The 26,097-nt window shown below is 54.6% G+C and overlaps 2 protein-coding genes across 3 annotated transcripts; both read right to left on the bottom strand.

The window, feature by feature from the left end:
• Nucleotides 1–2,677, bottom strand: USF1 (upstream transcription factor 1; the record flags this gene model as incomplete). Its single annotated transcript, XM_080693129.1, has 9 exons — nucleotides 2,635–2,677; nucleotides 2,138–2,253; nucleotides 1,801–1,902; nucleotides 1,515–1,710; nucleotides 1,314–1,401; nucleotides 1,120–1,178; nucleotides 941–1,035; nucleotides 231–359; nucleotides 1–90 (listed from the first exon to the last, which is right to left on the bottom strand). The coding sequence occupies exons 3-9, from the start codon at nucleotides 1,897–1,899 to the stop codon at nucleotides 1–3; spliced, it is 756 nt and encodes a 251-aa protein (XP_080549255.1). The 5' UTR covers nucleotides 1,900–1,902; nucleotides 2,138–2,253; nucleotides 2,635–2,677.
• Nucleotides 2,678–8,491: 5,814 nt separating this feature from the next.
• Nucleotides 8,492–23,522, bottom strand: ARHGAP30 (Rho GTPase activating protein 30; the record flags this gene model as incomplete). Of its 2 annotated transcripts, XM_080692802.1 has the most annotated exons (13): nucleotides 8,492–9,127; nucleotides 9,704–10,057; nucleotides 10,537–10,784; nucleotides 11,654–12,031; nucleotides 13,201–13,278; nucleotides 13,364–13,467; nucleotides 14,019–14,190; nucleotides 14,549–14,676; nucleotides 16,343–16,450; nucleotides 16,962–17,044; nucleotides 19,019–19,163; nucleotides 21,645–21,747; nucleotides 23,426–23,522. In XM_080692802.1, the coding sequence occupies 13 exons, from the start codon at nucleotides 23,520–23,522 to the stop codon at nucleotides 8,492–8,494; spliced, it is 2,634 nt and encodes an 877-aa protein (XP_080548928.1). The 2 variants fall into 2 exon arrangements, with proteins under 2 accessions (XP_080548928.1, XP_080548927.1); XM_080692801.1 differs by having other exon boundaries at nucleotides 8,492–10,057.
• Between the last annotated feature and the right edge of the window lie 2,575 nt (nucleotides 23,523–26,097).

Genomic DNA, 26,097 nt, shown 5'->3' with positions numbered 1-26,097 from the left:
CTAGTTGCCGTCGTTCTTGATGACCACCTCCAACCCGTGGTGCCGCAGCTGGGCTCGAAGCAGCAGGTTCTTGTTTTTGAGGTCCTCCACCTGGCATGGGAAGGGGGCGAGGAAGGAAAGGGGCAGGAGGCTGGCCGCCCATACCTGAACTTCCCCAGTGGTGCGTGGGGAGTAGAACATGGCAAGCTCTCTAGGGAAGCTGCCCCCCCAGGAAAGGGCCAGGGGCTGACCTGCTGTCGGAGCACATCGTTGTCCAGCTGCAGCTGGTCTAGCCCCTGCAGCTCTTCTGACAGCCGGTGGTTGCTCTGCCGGAGCTCCTGGATATAATCGCAGGCTTTGGACAGAATCCCGCCCTTACTCTGCCAGACAAGAGCCAAGAAAATGTGGCTGAGGACTTAGGGCTCCTACCTGTCTTCCCCCCCCAGCCCTATTTTTTTTAAATTTTGAAACAGGTCTCACCAAGTTGTAGAGGGCCTCAGTAAGTTGCTGAACCTGCAATCGTGCCTCAGCCTCCCAAGTACTGGGATGACAAGCGTGCGCCACCACGCCCGGCTCCTAGCTTGCCTTCGAAAAGCATATTCTCAGCCAGGCACAGTGGCGAACGCGTATCATCCCAGCATTTGGGAGGCTGAGACAGGAGGATCAAAGCTCATGGACAGCCTCAGCTACTACTTAGTGGGGCTCTCTGCAACTCAGTGAGACCCTGTTTCAAAATAAAAGATAAAAAAATAGGGCTGGGGGTGTAGCTCAGAGGTAGAATGCCTGAGCTCCATCCCCTGTACGGCAAAAAAAAAAAAAAAAAAAAAAAAAAAGGCACATCTCACTCTGAACCTCATTGCCCCCTACGAATGGGGACAGAGCATGAGCCCTGGGTACGCAGGTGGCCAGAGCAGCGCCCCGCACCCTCCACTTCTGGAAGCAGCACGGGGCCATCCCTAACCTGGCCTGACTTGGTACTCTCCATGGAGCAGTCCGGGATGATCTTGGACAGCTGCACGATCCAGTTGTTGATCTTATCTCGGCGGCGACGCTCCACTGTGGGTGGAAGCGGGGTCAGGGTCAGAGCCCCCGCGGCCCAGAGAAAGGGGCAGCCCCCCAGGGCTCACAACCCCTCCTTACCTTCATTGTGCTGAGCCCTGCGCTTCTCATCCCGGGTGGTCCGGGGGGCTTCCGACTTCCTGAGAACAGAGCCCAGGGTGGCCAGCATGAGGAAGGGCCAGCACTGAGACTGGAATTCGGGGTGGGGGCTTAGGCACAGGGTAGCAGAAGCCAAGGCCACCGGTAGGACCCAAGAAGACACGGAGCTCACTCACGGGGAGTAGGGGTGGGTCCTGGGGGCGATGGAGCGCTGGCCCCCACCCTGTAACACTTCCTGGGGCGACATCATCACAAAGAACTGACCTGCGAAGAGCAGGGGACACCCTTTGAGCAGCCGGGACGGCCGCGCACCCAGGCTCCCAGCCGTCACCAGGGGGGCGGGAAGCCCAGAGCCCCTGCCTCTCGCATGGTCTCACCAGTGCCGGGAGGGGTGGCCTGCCCCAGCAGCGCCTCTGAGCCCTGGGTGGTAACGACGGCAGCCGTGCTCCCCGATGTGGTGCCCCCAGCCCCCTCTCCCACGGCGGTGCTGGGAAAGTAAGTATAATGTGTCTCAGCAGCCGTCCCCTCGGCATCCACTGCATCCTCGCTGGTGAAGGCACCCTGGATCACGGCCTGGGGAGGGAGCGGGAGAGCCCGTGAGCACCCAGTGCCTCAGCCTCCCGGCCTCTGGGGCCTCCCCTGCCGTCGGCCCCTCCCCCGTACCTGGGTCATGGACTGGGTGGCAGGGTAGCCGCTGATGGCGCCAGTGCCCTCGGTCTGGCCATCCAGCTGCCCCTCGGACACCTGGATCACCCTGTACATCACCTGGAAGCACACAGGGAGGGCGGGGCAGAAAGGTGTGCGCACTGGAGCCTCCCTCAGATAGCCAGGGACTCGGCTGCCCTTCCTTCCCACGCTGAGGTTTCAGCCGCCCACCCAGCCATCTCTGCTCCAAAGCCGCGCCCCCACCTGGGGAGTCCACACTGTCACCGCATCCTCCCCGCTGTGAGCACGCCCTCAGCCCCACCCCAGGAAGCTGCAGGCACCTGGCCCCCCTTACCTGGCCCCCATTCTCAGTTCGGAAGACGTACTTGACATTGGGGTCGGGGAAGGTGGCGGCAGACTGGATGCTGGCAATAGCCACGCTGGTGGGGTCCTCCCCAGTAGCCACTGCACCTGCGGTAAGAGGCCACGGGGGTCTGCGCCAGCTGGCCCCACCCGCCCCACCCCACCGAGATGGCCTTTACAGAGGAAGGGGGTGTTAGCCAGGCGTGCTGGTGCAGGCTTGTAATCCCAGCATTCGGGAGGCTGAGACAGGAGGATCACGGTTTGGGGACAGCCTCAGCTACTTAGTGAGGCCCTCTGCAACTCAGTGAGACCCTGTTTCAGAATAAAGAATAAAAAACAGGGCCGGGGGTGTAGCTTGGAGGTCTAATGCCCCTGGGTTCCATCCCCAGTACTGCAAAATAAAAAAGAAAAGAAAAAAAGAAGGGGGTGCGGGGAAGATGGGGAGGGGGACAGGACGGGTCCCTGCTCCTGCTCCTGCTTGGCTCTCACCTTCCTGAATCTGAACTGTCCCCTCTTCTGCTTCAGCTGTTTTCTGCTGCCTGTCGGTGGTAAAAAGACAAAAGGAAGGGTGAAGTCGCTGGCCCAGTAACGCAGGGCGGCCCCCACGCCCGCTGGGTCCGGGAGACGCAACGACAGGTGTGCCTAGGTGCAGAGCCGCCAAGCACTCAGCAGCACTGCCTTCTTCAGTACTAAGGGCAGCGCTGAGACCCAGACGGCACCACTTCTGTTCTGTAGACAGGGAAGCCGCATCCCTCAGCTGGGACGGAGTCCAGGTCAGCCCGAGCGCCAAAGCCAGCACCTGCCCCCCGCCCCCTACCTTCCCTTGACTCACCCCTTCATCTCTCTTCGAGGGGGCACATCCGAGGGCCTCGTTCTCCTCTGGGGGTCTTCGTATCTCCTGACTCGCAGGCCTGAGTGCTAAATTCTAGCAGAAATCATGGAGTCTGCAGTGAGTCCAGGAAACTGAATTGCTGCCCTGGTTCTAGAACCCAGGCTCCAGGAAGACACAGCCAGGAAAATAACCCAACGGCACTCCCCCACCGCCCCAATTTATCTACTGAAGACTGGACTGGGGAGAACAAAAGAGCAACTCTACAAACAGTGCTCCTCGGCCCTCTGTTACCTCCCCAACTTCTGGTGGAGAGGAGATAATTATACTGCAAGATGGAGACGCAACATATTTTTGGATGGATTATTATTAAAGCTATTATGACCTGCCATGACAACAGCTTCACAGAGATCAGGGCCATATTTAGACCATCACTATCAAAATACACAGGGTTCAGCAGGGCATGGTGGCGCACACTTGTCATCCCAGCATTTGGGAGGCTGAGACCAGAGGATCGCGGTTCGTGACAGCCTCAGCTACTTAGTGAGGCCCTTTGCAACTCAGTGAGACCCTGTTTCAAAATAAAGAATAAAAAATAGGGCTGGAGGTGTAGCTCGGAGGTCAAATGCCCCTGGGTTCCATCCCCAGACCCACCCCCACACACACACACAAAAGGCTGAGGGTATAGCTCATGGCAGAATGCCCCTGGGTTCTATCCCCATTACAGAAAAAAAACAAAAACAAAAAAATACATTAGGTTCATATAAGAAGGTGTTTTTAAAATATGGCTACCAGGTATATCAATATAAATTCTTGCTGGGTGTGGTGGTGCATGCTTGTGATCCCAGCATTCAGGAGGCTGTGACCGGAGGATCGCAGTTCATGAACAGCCTCAGCTACTTAGTGAGGCCCTCTGCAACTTAGTGAGACCCTGTTTCAAAATAAAGAAAAATAGGGCAGGGTGTGTGTAGTTCGGAGATTGAATGCCACTGGGTTCCATCTCCAGACCCACCAAAAAAAAAAAAAAAAAAAAAATCGTGATTATTGCATGTAGTATTTCTACTAGAAAGGTAAAATCTGAAGTAAAGTTTAATATGATGGTACTCTCATTTTTCATGTTAAAAAAAAAACAGGGTCATAAACAGTGATGCGTCTCCTAGTTTTTCAGACACCAACTGTACAGCAAGAAATTTCTGTTCTCAAATTTACGAAGCCAGGTGTGGTGGAGCACGCCTTATAAATCCTAGTATTCGGGAGGCTGAGACAGGAGGATCACAGGTTCAAGACCAGCCTCAGCGGCTTAGTGAGGCTCTCAGCAACCTACCAGGACCATGTTTCAAAATTTTAAAAATTAAAAGGGTTAGTGCTGTTGCTTGGAAGTAGAACGCCTCTAGGTTCAATCCCCGGCACCACAAAAATATATACACACACACATGAATGAAGTAAAACCTGGAGCCCACGGTCCTTTGAGAACCATCCCTACCCCTCTAAGGCCGGCCCCGCCCTCCACCTTTCTATGGACAGAGCTCCTGTTTGAGGCTGTCTAGATTCACAGCATCTGCGGGACAGCCTCAGGACCAAGTGCATCATATCCAAGCTTTCTCTATTTCACTCATTAGGCCTTCCTGTGGAGCAACACAGTTGCTAAAATGTTGCCATGACAACTCCAAATCAACCGAGCTTCGGCAGGGTGTGAACTCCAGGCTCTGGGTTGGGAAGACAATGGAGGAGGGGTCCGAATACGAGGTGCCGGCCTCAAGACCCTGACCGGCTAGGGGGCAGGAAAAACAAAGGGCTGGGCGACACCAAGGCCCCCGAAAGGAAAACAGCAACACGGCACAAAACTGTAAAATATATATATATAATCCCAATACGGAAGGACCAGGATTCCTCGGCCAGCTCTCTTATCGATCCATACGGATGTAAAAGGACAATTTTCAGCGAATAAACCTCAAACAGCATCCACGTCCGGGGAAAATGGAACAATAACAAAAAAAGGAACTGAAAGCGAAACTGGAAGTAACGCTGCCGCGGCGATCGCCGTCCCCAAGGGGACCACCTACGGCTCCATCCTCCGCCCGGGAGGGAGCCTCGCTCGGGTGCGGCTGCGCTGCCCGCAGGCGCGGGCGAGGAGGAGGGCCCGGCAGCCGGGCATCCCTGATGGCTCGCAGCTGTCAGCTGGGGGCGGCTCGCCGGGCGCTAGCTCGGGCCGGGCGGCGTGCTCCGATCGCGCGGGGGCCTCGGGGAGCCTGCCCCTTGCATGACGAGCAGGGCTCGGGAACCAGATGCTGCGCTCGCGCGCTGGGCGCCGGCGAAGTCTGCACACAAAGGGGGTCGGGCGTGCGACCTGCGGGGCGCGAGCATCCCCGGCGGCCCCGCTGCACCCCGCAGAGCGGCGGGCAGGGCTCGGGGCGCGGGCCCCGGCGGGACGCGCGCTCGGCCCACCGAGCCCCGCCGGAGATAAAGAGCCAGGCTCGGCCCCTCCCCGGAACAAAGGCGTGCGAGCGCCCCCGGGGGCCCCCAGCCTGGGACGCCGAGGCGCCCCCCACGCCGCCCCGCCGATCCGCCCGCCCCGGGGCTGCCGCCGGCCCTCGCTCACCCGCCCAGGCCGCTTCTGCTGCGGGTTTCGCCCGACACTGCTCTCCCTCTCCCAGCCCCGGGAGCTCCATAGACAGCTGGTCATGCGCATTCGCGGCCCGCGGCCATGTTGATGAGGGGCGGAAGTGCGCCATAGGAGACTACGCATGCGCGCTCGCATCCCGCGGCCGTGTTGGTGAGGGGCGGAAGTGCGCCATAGGGGCTGCGCGTGCGCGCTCGCATCCCGCGGCCGTGTTGGTGAGGGGCGGAAGTGTGGCCGGACCCCGCCCTTCTTCCAGCCACTTCCTGTTGCGCCATCTTGGTAAGGGCAGAGAGAGGAGTAGGTGTGGCTGGCTAATCTGGCGCCCGCACGAAGCTGTGTCCTGGACTATGGTACCGAAGTCGGTGGTGCTTTACGCGAGATGAGGGGAAAACGACTATCTTACTCTTGGTCTTTGTGCTAAGCAGGGCCTTTATAGCTATAGGGAAAGGGAGTGAGAGAGGCATCTAAGCTCCATCTTTAATGAGCGTCCTTTGGGAGGCCTTCTTGGACCAGGGCATCGTTTTGAAGGATTTCAAACTGGATGGGTTAGGACGTATCAGGATGTCCACCAGCACGTCGACTTCGGCATACTCTTTTGTGTTAGCACTATCAGTCTCTCGCCTAAAAACCCCAGGGCTCACACTTTCTGCAAGAAGAATTTAGATTCCTCTTCTTCAGGATGTACCCCTAATGGAAGGAGTCGTGTGGTATAATGAGAAGAAATCAGACTCTGGGGCCATACAAAACCCGGTTCTCAGCTCACCTCTGCCACTTCTTACCTCTGACATCTTTGGCAAGCATGTGTGTGTATTATGTGTTGGGGGGGGGTGTCCAGGTGGCACATACCTGTAATCCCAGTACTTAAAAGGCTGAGACAAGAGGATTGCAGGTTCGAGACCAGCCTCAGCAATGCACTGAGACTCTCAACAACCTAAGGAGACCCTGTTTCAAAACAAAAAATAAAATAGGCTTGGGGGTGTAGCTCGGAGGTGGAATGCCCCTGGGTTCCATCCCCAGTACCAAAAAAAAAAAAAAAGCCGGGTGCAGTGGAGCAGGTTGGTAATCCCAGTACTTGGAAGGCCAAGACAGGAGGCTTGCAGGTTCAAAGCCAGCCTCATCAACTTAGCAAAACCCTGGTTCCACTCATGTCTTGGACTGTTTGGAAAAGCTTTCTCCTTGTTGCTTTGTCATAACTGCACTTGTATTTTCTTTTTTTTTTAATTTTTATTGGTGCATTATATTCATACATCATATTGAGGTAAAAAACGTGTGTAGAGACATGTACACATCACTGATTTAGCCCCTACCCAATTCCCACCCCATTCCCTCCCTGTCCCTCCCTCCCTTGCTCGGCTTAGTGGTTGACTTTGATATGTTTAAGTACATTGTGTGTTTTAGAGATTTTCCTCTTCCCTCCTCCTTTCTCCTCCTTTAGGTTGTCTTGTTTGCTCCTCCATAGGATTTCCTTTTTCATCTAGAGTTCCTCCTATGACCCATTTCTCCCTAACTCTCACATATTAGGGAAAGCAACTGATTTCTTATTTTTTGTGACTGACTAATCTCACTTAGCATAATGTCCTCCAGTTCCATTCACGCACTTGTATTTTCAAATGGTAGTCATCATCATCGTGGGCTTACCATTTTAACTCAAATTTTAGTTTTAGCTTCTTTATCTGTAAGATGAAGATACCAATGCCATCTTTACAGATTCATGCGAATTCAAGAAAATCAAAAGTAAAATTTTGGTGTACACAGAATACCTAGCTTGGTTCCTGGCACAAAATGAGCATTATGTAAATACAAGTTTCTCTTCCCCATTTCCTGACCACCATGAACCCAGCCCTAGTTTCTAGCCACAGGTTTCCATGACAACTGAGGAAGAACACCCAAACAAAAAGAGAGAAAAAGACATTTGGCCAAACACATGAAAAGGTGACACCTTCCACCTGAGATTTTAATAAGTATAAGGAGTTCTCATAATGTTTAAATGTGAAATTAAAACTTATTTTGAAACATCCTCCCATATTATTATTATTTTTCTGGTGTGTGTGTGTGGTACTGGGGGTGGAACCCAGGGGCTTTCTACCTCCGGGCTGTACTCCCAGACCTATTTTCTATTTTATTTGGAAACAGGATCTCACTAATTTGCTGAGAGCCTCACTCAGTAGCTGAGGATGGCTTCGAACCTGTGCGATCCTCCCGTCTCAGCCTCCACGTGCTAGAATTACAAGTGTGTGCCGCCACACCCAGCTCATCCTCCCATATTAAAGTGGGATTGTGATGCAATCCTGAATCCTGAGTGGCAATATTTCTCTTTTCTGAAATGGGGGGGGTATTCCAAAGGAAAAAGGGGAGATGCGCACAGAACCCCTCTTCTGCAAGGCGACTGGAGGCAGCTCCTCCACTCCCTCCAGCACTGAGGACTTCAGAGAGCTTCTTGGATGAGTTCCTCCTAATCTGGAGCTAAAAGGTTCAGGAGATATCCAAGGTCTAGGGACAGAACAGGGATGGGCAATTGAAGACGTGTTTGTGTGTGGGAGGCTCGGACCTGGCCTGTACTTGGGGTTTCCACCAAGAGGAGGGAAGAAGCCTGGCTGGAATTCCCCTCCAGTCCTCACTTGAAGAAACCTTGTAAGTTTTCCTGTGTTCCCTTTGATAAGCCAACGCACATCCTGAGAGCGGGAGCGTGCTCACTTGGGCAACTCTGAGATCTAGTCCTTTGTGTCTGAAATGAACTCAGGCAAAAATCACCAATTGCCCGGTGCCTCTCACGGTCAAAGAGCACCTGGAGGGCCAAAGCTCAGAGAGGGGAACACTACAGCTCAGGCAGCATAAGAGATGGCACGAGGGATCCCCAACACCGACAAGAGGGCCCTGTGCCCTTAAGTCCAGTCCTGTTATAGTCCGTCACCTTCTCCAGGGTGTGCCCGTGTTTCAAATGCATACGACTGGCGCTGAGGGGACAGAAGGGCAATAGGGGCTTGGGGCTCTCTAGCTGGTAGACTAAGCCGACTCCTTTGGGGTCCAGACCCTTCTGTGCCTTCAGATGGGACTTCCAGGCAACCAAGGGACCGAGGAGACGGGTCGGGGTTGGTGGTACAGGTGGAGGCTCTGGGCTTGAGGCTGTAGTCCCCGCCTCCAGTACAGGTCTGGGACCGCCGAACTGCCTGTGCCTCCGTCCTCTGTCGGTCCCGAGCCAGGGCCACAGCAGCGTCAAAGGAGAGACTGCCCCCATTCCTCCAAGAGGATCGGGAAGCTCGGGAGCCCCGAGCCCATTCCCCAGGAGTCCCGTCCAGCCGGCCAGGCCTCGGACACGGGCTCGCGGGGGCCACGTGGATCTTGCCACATGTCATGGCGGGCATCTTGGCAAACTGGGGTTTTGGAGGCACTACGGGCACAGAGCGGACCTGCTGGACCTGTACCAGGGTGGAAGCCAGGCGCATGCTCACGCCACCAGCTAAGATAAAGGGGCACGGATCACAGCTGGCTACACTGGGCGCTTCCTCGGGCTCCACCTCCTCGGGCTGGGGAGCCTGCGGGTCCATCTCAGAAGACTGGGCAGCACACTCTTTGACCCCGCCGGCCCCCAGACACTCTACCCCTGGCCTTTCCAAGAGTGCCGCCTCTTCTACACAGTCGCCCCCGGCCTGCTGGGCTCCCTGGGCCTCTCCAGCTCCACCCTGCCGCTCCCCGCGGACCTCCACATCTTGCCCATCAGCTGCTGTTTCTGGGCTTCCGTCTTCACCACGTCCTTGGCCATCTCTTGCCGCGTGCTCCCCAGCCTCGCTTGGCCCTGGGGCCTCCTCCCTTCTGTCCACCTCAGCCTCGTGCTGTCCAGTCGTCCGGCTCGCGGCCACCAGGAGTTCCTGGGCCTCGCTCTCGGGGGCCGTGTTAGCCTCTACCGGGCCTTCCTCTCCTCCTTGCCCGTCTACTCTCCGGACCTCTCTCTCCTTCTGCTCTTTTCCCCACTCTCCTCTGGGTTCTTCCTCTATTCTTTTAACCTCCTTCTGACCTTGGGCTTCTGCCTTCTCCCTACCCCCTTCTTCCACACTGACCACCACCTCTGAGCTGGTGTCTTCCTCACCAGCCTTTCCAACTTCCAGCCCCATCTCTTGACTCCCCTGGGCCTCTTCCCGGATGCCCATTTGGATCCCAGGCTCGGCCTCCTTGTCTCCGCCAACTTCCGGGCACACTTGCCCATCCTCAGCCTCGCCCGGGTCCTGCCCCCCACACCCTGCGTCCTCTACCTCCAGATCCCCCACATCCTCCCACTCCGGGGATTTAGGGCTCAGAAGGGGACTCAGGTCATCGTATGCACTCAGGAAGATCTCCTCCCCATTGTCCTCCTCCACCTCAGGCCTGGCACCAGCGGAGTCCAGTGAACAGCAGCTGGGAGCCAGGACATACTGCGCCTCGTCCAGAGACAGGTCATCCAGTGGCGGCTCCACAGAGAACTCCTGCACCTGCTGCAGAGCCCGGGGCTCAGGCCAGATGCCCTTTCCACCCTCCCACTCTGGGGCTCAGGACCAGACGCCCTGTCCACCCCCACACACACACATACTCTGGGGCTCAGGACCAGACGCCCTTTCCACCCTCCCACTCTGAGGCTCAGGGCCAGACGCCCTGCCCACCCTCCCACTCTGGGGCTCAGGGCCAGACGCCCTGCCCACCCTCCCATTCCAGGGCTCAGCACCAGACGCCCTGTCCACCCTCCCACTCCGGGGCTCAGGACCAGACGCCCTGTCCACCCTCCCTCTGGGGCTCAGGACCAGACGCCCTGTCCACCCTCCCACTCCGGGGCTCAGGACCAGAAGCCCTGTCCGCCCTCCCTTTGGGGCTCAGGACCAGATACCCTATCCACCCTCCCTCTGGGGCTCAGGACCAGATGCCCTGTCCACCTCCCACTCCGCTTCATCCCTCAACCCACCTGGCTGCTCCTTACCTGAGGCCCAGTTCCCAGGAGCTCCTCCAGGTAGCCCAGCCCAGGGTCGTCCTCCCCATGGGAAAAGGCTGCGCCTGCCACGTCCTCTGCCCCCACCCACTCGGGCTCGGAGCTGCTCGAGTCCTCTAGGAAGGAGAAGGAGTCCGTCACCTCCTGGGACAGGCAGTCCTCCAGGGTAGGAGTCATGGGCGCCACACCCGGGGCAGCCAGGCGGCCTGAGGCTGGGTTTGCCTCTGACTTCTCATCTGCTGGGGAAAGGGAGTCCCTGGGTTATGAAGCCAAGGCTGGCCCTGGCTCTGACCCTTTCCTATGTGGGTCTTCCTAGCCTTGATCCCTCCAGATAAATAACCTTTTCTTTTTCTTTTTCTTTTTTACAGTACTGGGGATGGAATCTAGGGGTGTTCCACCTCCAAGCTACACCCCCTATTTTTATTATTTATTATTTTTTTATTATTTATTTTTATTTTTTGGTGGTACTGGGGGTAGAACCCAGGGGCTTTATACCTCTGGACTATACTCCCAGACCTATTTTATACTTTTTTATTTGAAAACAGGGTCTCACTAAGTTGCTGAGAGCTTCACTAAGTAGCTGAGGCTGGCATCGAACCTGTGCAATCCTCCTGTCTCAGCCTCCCAAGCACTGGGATTACAAGCGTACGCCACCATGCCCAGCCTATTTATTTTGAAACAGGGTCTCACTGAGTTGCAAAGAGCCTCACTAAGTAGCTGAGGCTGTTGGTGAACCCGGATCCTCCTGTCTCAGCCTCCCGAATGCTGGGATTACAAGCGTGCGCCACCACGCCCGGCTCGCTGTTAGTATTTATATCACTGTGATTGCCCTGCTGTGGGTATCTAACTTAGACTCTCATCCTGAGTATGTTGATGATTTAAAGGCTCTGGAAATCCCTTCTCCTGACAATACTGCTGGATTCTCCAACCCCCAACATGACAGTTACTCAGTGTGATAATATTACTGGATTTACCAACTCCCAACCCGAGGCTGTAACTGAAGGCATCCACCCCCAAACCCAAGGAGTCTTAGGCCCCTGCCCTTCCCGGGGTGGATGCTCAGGGTCAGGACTTCAGTGGGAAGTCCCGGGCCCTCTGCCGTCCTCACCTGAGGGGCCGGGGCCTGAGGCAGGGCCAGACCGGGGCTGCAGGGCCGGGCACTCGAGGCCACGGGTGAGCCTGGCCAAGGACTTGTTGGAGATGATGTTGGGAGGTGCGCTGAGGACCGAGGTGATGTGCAGAGGCAGGTTGACGTTGTAGGGGCCTGAGATGTGGACGCCGACGCAGCGCTCTGCTCGGCTGCTGCCCGTGGCCCTGGCGGCAGACCGCCCCGCTCGCGGGGTTCCTGGCTCGGAGCTCGGGTCCCCCAGCGCCTCTGCCTCCTGCTCCTGGTCACCCTCCGCGGCTTCCAGAGAATCACCCTCCAGGCTCTCGGGCAGCAGCGGGTGTGGCTGGTGACTGCTGGGCCCCGCCAGCCCCTCCGGCTCTGTGGGGAGGAGAGGGCCGGTCAGCACGGCCTCTGCTCAGAAGCCAATGCTCTGGTTTCTGGACAGCGCTCTCTGCCCCTTACTAAGGACGGCCTGGAAGGTGCCAGGCCCAGCCTCCCTTGGCCACTCCACCTCCGCCCGGCCCCCAAGCCAGAGACGCCCGCGCCTGCCCGGGGCCCCCTTCCTCCCCATCACTGGCCATCTGCTCTACCAGACACCGACGCTTGGGCCCCAGCTCAGGAGGCTGAGGCAGGAGGACGGCAGGTCTGAAGTCAGCCTACGAACCACGGGACCCCCCTGAGCAAATGCTCAAAGATATGTCCACGGCTTACACAAGCTCACTGCTGAAATTTAGCATCTATCCCCTGACCGGTATAGAACGGGCATCGTTAAATGTTTGTGGATTTGAGGGAGATTAAACCAGGGGTGTTCTTCCTCTAAGCTACTGCCCAGGTTTTTTTTATTTATTTATTTATTTATTTATTTATTTATTTATTTATTTATTTGTAGTACTGGGGATGGAACCCAGGGACATTTTACTTTAAGCTCCACCCCAGCCCTATTTTTTTTATTCTTTTTTTAAAATTTTTTATTTATTTATTTATTTTTAGTTTTTGTGATACTGGGGATGGAATCCAGGGGATTCTACCACAGAGCTACACTCCCAACCCTATTTTCTCTTTTCTTTCTTTCTTTCTTTCTTTCTTTCCTTTTTTTTTTTTTTTTTTTTTTGGCAAGCAATACTGGGGATGGAACCCAGGGCATTGCACCTCCAACTATATTCACAGCCCTATTTTTTATTTTTTATTCTTTAATTTGAAACAGGGTCTCACTGAATTGTCAAGGGTCTCACTAAGTAGTAGCTGAGGTTGTCCGCGAACCGCGATCCTCCTGTCTCAGCCTCCCAAATGCTGGGATTACAAGTGTGCGCCACCACGCCCAGTTTATGTTTTATTTTGAAACGAGGTCTCACTAAGTTGCTGAGGGTTTTGCCAAGTTGCTGAGGCTGGTCTCAAACCTGTGATTCTCCTGTCTCAGCCTGGAACTGCAGGTGTGTGCCACTGTGCCTGGCTATGTTTGTAGAATTATTGAACACCCATGGGCCCAGGTTGCCACACATGCACACACGTGCGTGCACACACACACACGTGTACACACCTGTACTCACCATCACTGACCCCAGTAGCAGCAGTCAATGAATCCATGCTCTTAGCTGGCCGCAGAGCCCCCTTGCTAGATTTTTCCTCTGCAAAACAGGGATGTTCATAGTGCAAGAGTCTTCACACACCGTCAGCAGAGCACCCCTCATCTCCCCGGCCTCCCAGGCTTACCTAGGTCCTCGGCCCCCCGGGGAAGTTTACGCTTCGTCTCATGGCCAGAGCGACCTAAATTAAAGATAGATCTCCACTTCCTGACTTTCAAAGACCCCTTCCTCCTGCAGGCAATGGAGAAGAAGCGGGGGTCAGAACACAGAGGTCAGCATGGAGAAGGAGCGTTCAGAAAGGAGGTTTACTAGCCAGGCGTAGTGGCGCACGCTTGTAATTCCAGCATTTGGGAGGCTGAGACAGGAGGAATGCGGTTCGCAGACAGCCTCAGCTACTTAATGAATACCTTTGCAATTTACTGAGACCATGTTTCAAAATAAAGAATAAAAAATAGGGCAGGGGGTGTAGCTTGGAGGTCAAATGCCCCTGGGTTCCATCCCCAGACCCACGAAAGAAAGAAGAATGAAAGAAAGAAAGAGAGAAAGAGCCGGGCGTGGTGGCGCACGCTTGTAATCCCCACGCTTGGGAGGCAGAGACAGGAGGATCGCGCAGATTCGAAGCCAGCCGCGTGCGCTGGCTTAGGAGACCCTGTTTCCAAATAAAAATGTAAAAAATAGGTCTGGGAGTGTAGCCCGGAGGAACCCCAGTACCACCAAAAAAAAAAAAAAAAAAAAGAAAGAAAGAAAGAAAGAAAGAAAGAAGAGGAAGGAAGCTAGCTTACTTGTGCTCTGCAATCTCAATGATGGTGTGGTAGGGCCGGATCTGGGGGGGCCCATCGCCGGCCTGCAGGATGCTGGGCAGGTGGGAGGGCAGAGACCTTGGCATGAGGTCCTCGGGGCCACTGGAAGCCCGGGACCCTGGGAACGACCGCCATCCACTGTCCACCTCACCGCCTAGGAAGAGGAACAAAGTCGGCCAGGCAAGAACGGAGGCAGCGCCCCCAGCCGTGCCTGGTGAGGGCCCTGGGCGCCCCGCTCCTCGAGGGACCCCGTCCTGAGCGAAGAGGCCCGGAGACCCCAGGACATGGGCCTGAGGGGCCGGCGCGGGTGTGAGCCAACAGTAGTGGTCTTAGAAGCCAGGATGCTGAGTCAGGCCAAGCTACCCCGGGACCGACAGCAGAAGGGGCCTGCGTCACCCTGACCGCGTCCCTCCACGTCCTCCCCACGCCACCATCCGAACCTGCTGATCTCAGTGCCGCATGTAGCTCTGAAATGACTGACTCCCCAGAGTGTGGACTGGGAGGATACTGACCCGAGAGGGCGGCGCCCCCGAAGAGCTGGTCCACATGCGTGAGGATGAACTCTACCACAATGGACTGCACCCGCACCTCCATGAAGGCCGCCGTCCCGTTGAAGCCTGAGGCCTCGATGTCCTTAGACCTGAGCGGACTCGGGTTACTCTCCCCACGCCCACCCCAGCTCTCCCGCAGGATGCCTGCTCTCGCCCGGGCGCCCCTAACTACACTGCGTTTCGCTGATTTAATTTTGCGGTACTGGGGATGGAACCCGGGGCATTCTACCTCCAAGCTATACCCCCGGCCCTATTGTTTATTCTTTATGTAGAAACAGGGTCTCACTGAGTTGCAGAGGGCCTCACTAAGTAGCCGAGGCTGGCTGTGAACCACGATCTTCCTGTCTCAGTCTCCCGAATGCTGGGATCACAAGCGTGCGCCACCACGCCTGGCTTCTATATTCATTTCTTAATCCATATACATAATCAGTTAATCTCTGTTTTTCTTTTCTTTTTTTTCTTGGTGTGTGTGTGTGTGTGTGTGTGTGTGTGTGTGTGTTGTGCTGTGTTCTGGGGATTTATTTTTTATTTTATTTTTTTGTGTGTGTGGTACTGGGGTTCCTGGAAGCCCTTCTATCTCCGGGCTACACTCCCAGACCTATTTTTTACATTTTTATTTGGAAACAGGGTCTCCTAAACCAGCATGCGCGGCTGGCTTCGAACCTGCGCGATCCTCCTGTCTCTGCCTCCCAAGCGCGGGGATTACAAGCGTGCGCCACCACGCCCGGCTGTTCTGGGGATTTAACTCAGGAGACTTCTATCTCCAAGCTCACTCTCAGACAGATTTTATTAGGTATTTTAAAAACAGGGTCTTAGCCGGGTGTGGTGGCTACGCTTGTAATCCCAGCATTCGGGAGGCTGAGACCAGAGGATGGCGGTTCATAGAAAGCCTCAGCCACTTAGTGAGGCCCTCTGCAACTCAGTGAATCCCCGTTTCAAATTAAAGAATAAAAGGGCCGGGATGTAGCTCAGTGGCAAAGCACCTGATTTGCAGGTGTGGCACTCTGGGTTCGATCCTGGTTCCAAAAAAGACAAAAACAAAACAAAAAAAACCCAAACAAAACAAACAAAACAAAAAACCCTTAAAAAAAATAAGCTAAGAACAACAACAACAAAAAAAAAGAATAAAAATAGGGCATGGGGTGTAGCTCAGAGGTCAAATGCCCCTGGGTTCCATCCCTCCTCCCCCCAAAAAAGACAAAAACCAAAAAATACAACAGGGTCTTGCTAAATTGCTGAGGCTGGTCTCAAACCTGTGATCCTTCTGTCTCAGCCTCCCAAGTACTGGGATTGCAGGCATGTATTGAACTCAGGGGCCTTCTACCTCTGAGCTCCACCCCCAGCCTGATTTTTTTTTTTTAATTCTTTATATTTGAAACAGAGTCTTGCTAAGGAGACTGTCCTAGAACCTGGATCCTCATGTCTCAGCCTCCCAGCTATGGGGATTACAAGCATGCCCCACCACGTCTGGCCTTTATTTTATTTTATTTTATTTTATTTTATTTTATTTTATTTTATTTTGAGGCAGCGTTTCACTGAGTTGCCCAGGCTGGCCAGTGCCTTGTGACCCTCCTGCCTCAGCCTCTCAAGTCCCTGGGATGACAGGCTCGTGCCACCGCACCCCGCCATTCTTAGGACCTCCCCCAGGGCACCCCATCCCACCCCACGAAATTCTATCTTCCCTTTCTCACTGGGTTTCATAAGACCCCTCACCAGCCAGCGACACCTGTCCCGGGAGCCCCACACGCGGCCCACCTCAGCAGGTTGGGGGCCCACACGATGGCCAGGTTGCGGGCGTGCATGTTGGTCTGTCCACTGAAGGAGGCCATGTGCACCAGATGTCGCATGAGGAACTCCAGGGTCCTGCAGAGAGGGGACAGCGTCACGCGGGGCCTGGATGGGGCGAGGGCGGGGCGAGGGCGGGGCATGGGTGGGGCAAGGCGCTGAGGAGCAGGGACAGGGGCGGGGCATGGATATGGGCGGGGCATGGGTACGGGTGGGGCGGGGAACGAGGGGGCAGGGTATGGAACAGGGGCGGGGCATGAGCGGGGCAGGGACCTGACATGGGCGGGGCACAGGCGCGGTGGTGCAGGGGCAGGGGCGGGGCATGTATATGGGCGGGGCACGGGACAGCGGCGGGGCATAGGCCTGGGCGGGGCATGGGACAGGGGCGGAGCATAGATCTGGGCGGGGCACGGGGCAGGGGCGGGGCATAGGCCTGGGCGGGGCACGGGACAGGGGCGGGGCAGTGGACTGGGGCGGGGCAGGGGCAGGGGCTGGGGCTGATTTGGGCGAGGCGGGGCAGCGTGGGATGGGCAGGGCTGGGGCTCCGGTAGGGAAGAGCCCTGGGGCGTGGGGGTTCGGCCCCTTGCACCTGTAGTTTGGGGCAGGGAGTTCTCGAAGCACCTCTAGGATCTTGACCAAGCGCTCAGGCTCCAATTGCACTGCCACTGCCTCCTGAGTGGGGAGGAGGGGAGTCGGTGACCCCGCAGGAGCATGGGGGGGCAGCCAGCACGGATCCCCCTCCTCCGTTGCGCCCGCCCTGCTCTTTGGGGCACCGTGACCTAGTAGACACTAGTCAGTTTGGAGCCTACAAAAGACAGCTATAGCCAGGACAGGGAATCCCTGCAATTGGGAGGCTTAGACAGGAGGATCGCGGTTGGAGGACAGCCTCAGCTCCTTGGTGAGGCCCTCTGCAACTCAGTGAGACCCTGTTTCCAAATAAAGAATAGAAAATAGGGCTGGGGGTGGAGCTCAGAGGTAGAGTGTCCCTGGGTTCTATCCCCAGTATCGCAAAACAAAACAAAAAACAATTTAGTGACACTCTCATCAACCTAGTGAGAACCTGAGAACCTGTTTCAAAATAAAAATAAAAATAGGCCGGGCGTGGTGGCGCACGCTTGTAATCCCAGCATTCGGGAGGCTGAGACAGAAGGATCCAGGTTCCCAGAAAGCCTAAGCTACTTAGTGAGGCCCTCTGCAACTCAGTGAGATCTTGTTTCCAAATAAAGAATAAAAATAACTTGGAGGTAGAATGCCCCTGGATTCCATCTCCAGTACCGCAAAAAAAATTTTTTTTAATAAAAAATAAAATAGAGCCGGGCGTGGTGGCGCAAGCTTGTAATCCCCACGCTTGGGAGGCGGAGACAGGAGGATCCCGCTGGTTCGGAGCCAGCCTCACTGGTTTAAGAGACTCTGTTTCCACATAAAAATGTTAAAAAATAGGTCTGGGAGTGTAGCCCGTGGAAGTGTATCCCGGAGGTAGAGGGCTTCCAGGAATCCCAGTACCACCAAAAATAAATAAATAAATAATAGTAATAATAATAAATAAAATAAAATAAAGCCGGGCGTGGTGGCGCACGCTTGTAATCCCAGCATTCGGGAGGCTGAGACCTGGAGGATCACGGTTTACAGACAGCCTCAGCTACTTAGTGAGGCCCTCTGCAACTCAGTGAGACCTGGTTTCAAAATAAAGAATAAAAAATAGGGCAGGGGGAATAGCTCGGAGGTCAAATGCCCCTGGGTTCCATCCCCAGACCCGCAAAAATAAATAAATAAATAAATAAATAAATAAATAAATAAATAAATAAAATAGGGCTGGGGTATAGCTTGGAGGTAGAATGCCCCTGGGTTCAGCCTGTAGTAAATGAAAAGCATTATTGGGGAATAGATCCTTCCTCCCCAGTGTCCCAGCTCCTGCCGCCTCTGCCTCCCCACCCCTCTTCTCTTTGGTCTCTCTCCACGATGCCCTCCCCAAGGGCCTGAGACCGCACACAGGATGCAGCGGTGGAGTCCACTCTGCCAGGGCCAGAGTTTCCCCACACTTTAGAGAAAAAGGACTCTGTGTGTGTGTGTGTGTGTGTGTGTGTGTGTGTGTGTGTGTTTGGTACTGGGGATTGAACACTGAACCCAGGAAGTATTCCATCTCTGAGCTACACTCTGGACCTTTTTTTAGTGTGTGTGTGTGTGTGTGTGTGTGTGTGTGTGTGTGGCTCTGGGATGGAACCCAGGGGCTTTTCTACTTCTGGGCTACACCCCCAGCCCTATTTTTTATTCTCTATTTTGAAACAGGGTCTCACTGAGTTGCAGAGGGCCTCACTAAGTAGCTGAGGCTGGCCATGAACCTGCGATCCGCCTGTCTCGGTCTCCCAAGTACTAGAATTACAGGTGTACACACAGTGCCCGTTTATTTATTTTTTTTTTAACAGGCTCTTACTAAATTATTGGGAGCCTCTCTAAGTTGCTGAGACTGGCCTTAAACCTTTGATCTTCCTGTCTCAGCCTCCCAAGTTCTGCGATGACAGGCGTGTGCCACCATGCTGGCTCCCCGAGAACGCCTGCCTGTGTTCTCGTCCTTCGGCTATGCCTCGGGTTGGCACGGGGCACGCTGGGCTGTCTACGCCTCAGTGCACGCCCCGCCCCTCAACTCACAGCAAACTTGTCGTAGAGCCGGTAGGTGAGCAGGGGGTCAGGCAGCTCGCGGAAGTAGGCCTTGCACAGGGAGGAGACACAGTGGATGTCCTGCAGGTAGACGTCGCGCCGCAGGTCTGGCTTCCGCTCTGCCTCGAACTCCTGCCTGGGGAGGCGCAGAGTGGTCAGGACCGGCAGGGCCGGGCGGGGGCAGAGGCCGAGCTCCGGGCAGGGTCCTGCGTCCACACGTGAAGGTCACAGAGGAAGATGGTGGTGTGTGCAGACACAGGGTGTGTGTGTGTGTGTGTGTGTGTGTGTGTGTGTGTATGTGTGTAGACAGGTGGATTTGTGTGCGAGCAGGGCTGTGTCGGGGCATTTCGTGTGGGCTGCTGTGCAGGGGTGTGGAGGTGCTTGCACAGATCGATGGTGGGCCTCACAGCTGACTCCTGATAGGAACCGGGCAACTCTTAGAAACGGCCGAGTCTTCCTGGCCGGGGCCGGAGAGCGGCTTAGGTCCAAGGGCAGAAATGCAGGCAGCCAAGGAGAGCCAGACCACGGGCTGGGAGGGGAAACCTGGGCCGGTGTCAAGGAAAGGGTCTCTCCCCCGCTGAGATGTACCACTACAGTGCACCAATTAAAACATTAAAAAGAAAAAGAAAAGAGATGGTCCCTCACCTACTTAATGAGGCCCTCTGCAACTCAGTGAGACTCTGTTTCAAAATAAAGAATAAAAAATAGGGCTGGGAGTGGAGCTCAGAGGTAGAGTGCCCCTGGGGTCCATGCCCAGTACCAAAAAAAAAAAAAGTACAATTCAAGCCAGGCGTGGTGGTGTACACTTATAATCCCAGTACTTGGGAGGCTGAGACAGGAGGATCACGTGTCACAGACAGTTTCAGCTACTTAGTGAGGCCCTTTGCAACTCGGTGGGACCCTGTTTCAAAATAAAGAATGAATGAAAAATAGGGCTGGCGGTATTGCTTGGAGGTAGAATGCCCCTGGGTTCCATCCCGAGTACTGAAAAAAAAAAAAAAAAAAAAAAAAAAAAAGGTCCTTGGTTCCACCTTAGCACTTCAAAAATGAAAAAAGAGAATCCACCAAGTGCGAGAAAATATGTGGAAATCATAGGTTATAAGGGTATAATATTCAAAATATACTCAGGAGGCTGGGCGTGGTGGCGCACACTTGTCATCCTGGCATTCAGGAGTGAGACCATGGTTCACAGCCAGCCTCAGCTACTTAGTGAGGCCCTCTGCAATATAGTGACACCTTGTTTCAAAATAAAGAATAAAAAAATAGGGCAGGGGATGTAGCTCGGAGGTTGAATGCCCCTGGGCTCCATCTCCAGACCCGCAAAAAAAAAAAAATAAATAAATAAATTAATTAATTAAATAAAAAATAAGCCAGGTGCTGTGTCACACGCCTGTAATCTAGTACTTGGGAGGCTGAGACAGAAGGATTACAGATTCAAGGATAGTCTCAGCAACTCAGTGAGGCCCTCAGCAACTTAATGAGACCCTGTTTCAAAATAAAAGAATAAAATAGGGCTGGAGGTGTAGCTCAGAGGTAGAATCCCCTGGGTTTCATCCCCAGAATCACATTTAAAAAAAAAATCTGGCATGGTGGCACACACCTATATAGTTCAGTACTTGGGAGGCTGAGACAGGAGTATTGCAGTTTTGAGGACAGCCTCAGCCACTTAGCAAGACATTCAGAAACCTAGAAACACCTATTTCAAACTAAAAAATAAAATAGTTTTGGGGTGTACTTGGAGGTAGAATGCCTCCATACTTGTACCATACTTGAAATCCTCCTGCCTCAGACTCGCAAACACTGAGATTATAGGTATGCTCCACTGTGCCCAGCTGAACTTATTATTATTATTATTATTATTATTAATTATTATTATTATTATATTATTATTGTTTTGTGTGTGGTGCTGAGGATTGAACCCAGGGACATTCAACCAAGCTACATCCCAGCCCTATTTTATTTTTTATTTGAAAACACAGGGTCTTGCTAAATTGATGTGGGCTTCACTGAGTTGCTGAGACTGGTTTCAAAGCTTCAGTCCTCCTATCTCAGTCTCCCAATTACTGGGATTACAGGTGTGAGCCACCACACTCAGCTCTGAATTGTGCATTTTTATTTTTTAATTAATTACTTAATGTGTGTGTGTGTGTGTGTGTGTGTGTGTGTGTGTGTGTGTGTGTGTTACTGGGGATGGAACCCAGGGGCATTCTACCTCCAAACTACACCCCCAGCCCTATTTTTTTATTCTTTATTTTGAAACAGGGTCTCACTAAGTTGCAGAGGGCCTCACTAAGTAGCTGAGGCTACGATTCTCCTGTCTTAGCCTCCCTAGTACTGGGATGACAAGCGCGTGCCACCACTCCTGGCTTCCTGAATTGTATGTTTCTGAATGGTGGATTTTATGGTATGTGAGTTATATCTGAGTCGTTTTAAGAGCTGAGTGTGTGTGTGTGTGTGTGTGTGTGTGTGTGTGTGTTCACGTGTTGGCGTGGGTTTCTACAATACCCTGAGACATGGGCTCCTCCCTAGGGCGGTACCTGGGGTCCACGCCCCTTCTCCCAGCTCCTCCTCTGGCTCTCCCTGCCGCCCTACCTGGGCTCTCGGCCCCCTGACTCACCGGAGCTTCTGGATGTTGGAGGAGACCCCTGAGAGGCGGTAGATCCCATCCACCACGCCATGCTCCTCCACGAACTCTGCGCAGCTCCTGAGCACCTGGGGCACTGAGGACGCAGAGAGGCAGGGAAAGAGAAATCATCACCATCGGAGAGGCCCGAGCCTGTGGGTGGAGGAGGCTAAAATGCAGAAATGTCGCCAAGGTAGTTTAGAGAGATCCAGAAAAACGGGATGGAACCAGGGGTACAAATACTGTAATCTTACTACTTGGGAGGCGGAAATGGGGCGCGCACGTTCCAGGCCAGCCTCAGCAACTTAGCGAGACCCTCAACAACTTAGCGAGACCCTCAACAATGAACAAGACCCTACTTCAAAATAAAAAATAAGCTGGGTGCGGTGGTGGATACCTGTAATCCCAGTAATTGGGAGGATGACACAGGAGGATTGCAGGTTTAAGGACAAAAACTCACTGAACAAAAACATGTCAGAAGCCAGGCGTGGTGGTGCACTGCCTGTAATCCCAGCATTTGGGAGGCTGAGACAGGAGGATGGGGTTCAAGGACAGCCTCAGCTACTTAGTGAGGGTTCAGTGTCTCAAGATAGGATTGGCGATCGGAACCACAGGATATGGGGTGCTGGGATGAGGAAGCTGTGCCGGGAGTTTGCAGACAGCTGGGGTAAGAGCAGACCTCCAGCTAAATCATTAAGTCCTTGGCCAACACCCAGCGCTGGGGAGCGGAGCTCCGCTCACCCTGGGGAGAGGAGGCTCAGCGGCCTCAGCTGCTCACTGCTCCTCCAGGCTCTGGGGCCCGGGCTTTCCCTTAGCCCGGTGGAGATGGGGCCCCCGGGGGAGTACAAAAGGGGAAGGAGGCGTCTGGGGACATAGGGGCGGAGCTTAGGGCAGGAAATGAGCGGGGAGCCACCAAGGCCTCTCAACTAAGAAGGGGACACTGAAGAGGAAATGACAGATTGGGGTGGGGTGGGTAGAACGCCACTCTTCTCTGTGCAGAGTGTGGGGCGTCAAGACCAAAGCAGCCTGGGCGGCCCAGGGCCTGGGATTCAGTTCTGCGTGGCTACTCCATGTCCGGCGCAGTGGGGAGCCCCGGGGTTGCTCTTCTCCCACTGGCCTCCACACTCCCTGGAAGGGAAGGGGAGAGGACCAGGGGCTTCACAGATGGCTCCCAGTCCATCCTCCTTTAGGACCTCCGCTCCCAGCTCCACACGTGCCTGCAGCTCTCTTGAAGTCTTCCCACGACATTCCCCAAGCCCCTGGCCCTCCACCTGGAACTGGTTTCTCCTTTGCCCAGGAAGCACCAAAGACTCACAGACACTGAAGACAGACACCATCCCTGCCCAACATCCTCCTGGCCTCACAAAGGCTGCAGAGGACCAGATCTGTGTCCCTGGATGCCCTGGATCCCTGTCCCTGGATGCTTTCCTCCAGCTAGGATGCCCCATCCTCTCTCCACTCCTTGGAAGCCCTTCTGAGGGCCAAAATTCATCACTGTCCCTGTGGCAGCTTCTCTCCTGACCTTTCCTGGCCCGGTTACCATGCCTTCGCCTCTCCTGACCTTCCCAACACTACATCTCTCCCCCCCCCCAGCCGCTCTTTGGGGCTCACACTCGTGTCCCCCCACCCCCAGAAAGATACCCAAGGGCATCAGTAACCTCTTCTCTGAGTCATGCTTCCTGCTCACAGGCCTCTGAGGGGCGACCCCGGGCCCCCAGCCCTTGCTCAGGTGCCTGCTGGCCCCCACCCACCCACCGCTCCAGCCAGCCCCTTACCCTCTTGGCCTGAGCGCAGCAGGTGCTCCTGCAGGTCGCACCCAAACACCCGTTCCTTCGAGCTGCCTTTCTTCTTCCCTTTCTGCCGAGACTTCATGGCAGGAGCCTCAAGTCTTGGCCTGGCCACCTCTGTCCCCCAAGACGCTCGCCCTACCGGGCCCCCATGGGATCCCAGCCGGCCCCTGGGCTTGGCCCAGCCCCGGGGGGTAGGGCCCCAAACTTGGGGTGGAGGGAGGGTGGCCTTGGCGAGGGTGGCAGCTCCTGCCCGCGGGGCCCCAGCCACACGGAAGTGGCTGTGGAAGAGGAAGCCGCTGGGACCCTGGCACAAGCTGCGTCTCGTGGTCCAGCCGGGCCCTCGGCCTGGCCCTTCAGTCCCGCGCAGCTTGGGGAGGCTGGGGGGCAGGAAGCTGCGCAGCTCCTCAAACCTGCTTCCTGCTAGAGCATCTTTCAACCACAGCGCCTGCGGTGGGGGAGGTAGCTGCCACTCACATCCGCACCCCTGGCTGGGACAGCGCCCATTGGTCCAGGGGCGTGATGTCAGCGCCCCGGTGGGTGATGGTTCCTGGGGCTCGAGCAGGTGGCCAACGCCCCTGGAGACCAGAATTCTCAGGCCTGACTTGGAGACCCGAGGCTCGCCCAGAAGTGCGGGGGCTCAGGGTGCTGTGGATGGGCCTGTGGCCCCAGTTGGCCTACACTACTTCACTGAGCCTGTTTCCACACATGGAAATAAAGGTGCAGACTAGATGGTCCATAAATCCTTCCAAAATCCTTCCAGCTCCAGCAGCCTATTGTATCCTTTTTTTTTTTTTTTTAGATACCAGGGATGGAACCCAGGGCCATTCTACCTCTGAGCTACAGCCCCAACCCTATTTCTTGTTCTTTCTTTTGAAACAGGATCTCACTGAGTTGCAGAGGGGCTCACTAAGTAGCTGAGGCTGGCCTCGAACTGATCCTCCTGTGTGAGCCTCCCAAATGCTGGGATTACAAACATGAGCCACCACGCCTGGCCATGGAAGGTGTTTAACGGAAGTTTCCATTTACCCATAGAAAGGGATAGAGTGAGCCGGGCATGGTGACGCACACTTATAATCCCAGTACTTGGGAGGCTGAGACAGGAGGATGTATGGTATGTGTGTTACTGGGGATTATTATTATTGTTATTTTTTTGTGGTACTGGGGATGGAACCGAGGGGCATTCTACCTGTGAACTCTACCTCCAGCCCTACTTTTGATTCTTTTTTTTTTTTTTTTGGTGGTTCCGGGGTTCCTGGAAACCCTTCTACCTCCGGGATTCACTCTCAGACTTATTTTTATACTTTTTTATTTGGAAACAGGGTCTCTTGAGCCAGTGAGGCTGGCTTCGAACCTGCGCGATCCTCCTGTCTCCGCCTCCCAAGCGTGGGGATTACAAGCGTGTGCACCACGTCCGGCTCCTATAAAGGATTTAAAACATGATGTAGAGCTGGGCATAGTGGCACATGTGTATAATCCCAGTACTTGGGAGGCTGAGACACACACACACACACACACACACACACACACACACACCACTTTGCAAATCAAGACACTGGTTATCCCAGAAGGGATTCTTAGCATTACTTTGCTAGCTGGGGGTTCTCAGAGATGGTCGAAGGTCTATTTGGTACCAATACAGAGACCAAGGTGCTCAGGGCTCTTATGATTCAAGGCGCAAGACAGGAACCAGACAGAACAGGTTTTATCTGTTTATTTTAAAACTGTATATTTTATGTACAAATATGCACATATTTATACAAAATGTACATCCCAGATTTTTCTTTTGCTTGTGTGTATGTATGTGTGTGTGTTTAACACTGGAGCGTAAACCCAGGAACATTCTGTCACTGAGCTACACCCCCAGTCCTGTTTATTTTGAGCAAAGGCTCACTAAGTAACCCTGTGCTGGCCTCTAACCTCTGACCCTCCTGTCTTGACCTCCCACGTCCCAGCCAGGATCCTAGATCTTTGGGGTCCACAAAGTCCCAGGCTGCTGGGGAGCAGGGGTTGAGAGCCTCTCCTTGTGACTAGGAATCCAGCTGATTTGAACCATGCAAGGTCTGGGCACTAAATCTTGGTATTCTGGTTGAGTATATTTAGGCAGGCCAAATAAAAATAAACCTTGAACTCCAGCCCCTGCTCAGAGAAACTTCCAGAAGAGCCCTGAATTGATGACCCAGAAACCACCAGGGTGAAAGGAGCTGTCCTCGCCCCCAGCCCCTCTCCCGCGACCTGCAATCGCGGCTCCCCCGTCTCTGGCATAACCCTCCGTTCCTCTAAGCCACAATGGAACCAGAGTCCTGGTCCCTGCAAAACCCCAAACTGTGGATACAACTGAGAACAAACACGAGGCCGGGGAGGTGGAGAGAGGGGTCCTCAGCGCTGGGCTTGGCCCGTCTGGACTCACAGGCCCAGGCTCCTGAGGGCACACACTCCACGGCCTTCAGCGGGGATCCCAGGGAGGTCCTGCGCGGCCGGCTTCGCTTCACGCGAAACCGTCCCAGGCCTTGAAAAGTTTTTTTGTCTTTTTAAAAAATCTTCTTCAGGGAGCCTGAGCAGCCTCAGAGAGCTCCCTCCCGCGAGTTTATTTACAGGAAGTATGTACACTCGATGGGCCACCACGGCCCGAGGGCTTCTTCAAGCAGTTCCAGCCTCTG

This window comes from Muscardinus avellanarius (genome assembly GCF_963383645.1).
Source record: "Muscardinus avellanarius genome assembly, chromosome: 3".
NCBI lineage: Eukaryota > Metazoa > Chordata > Mammalia > Rodentia > Gliridae > Muscardinus > Muscardinus avellanarius.
This window is presented reverse-complemented; position numbering and strand designations above follow the sequence as displayed.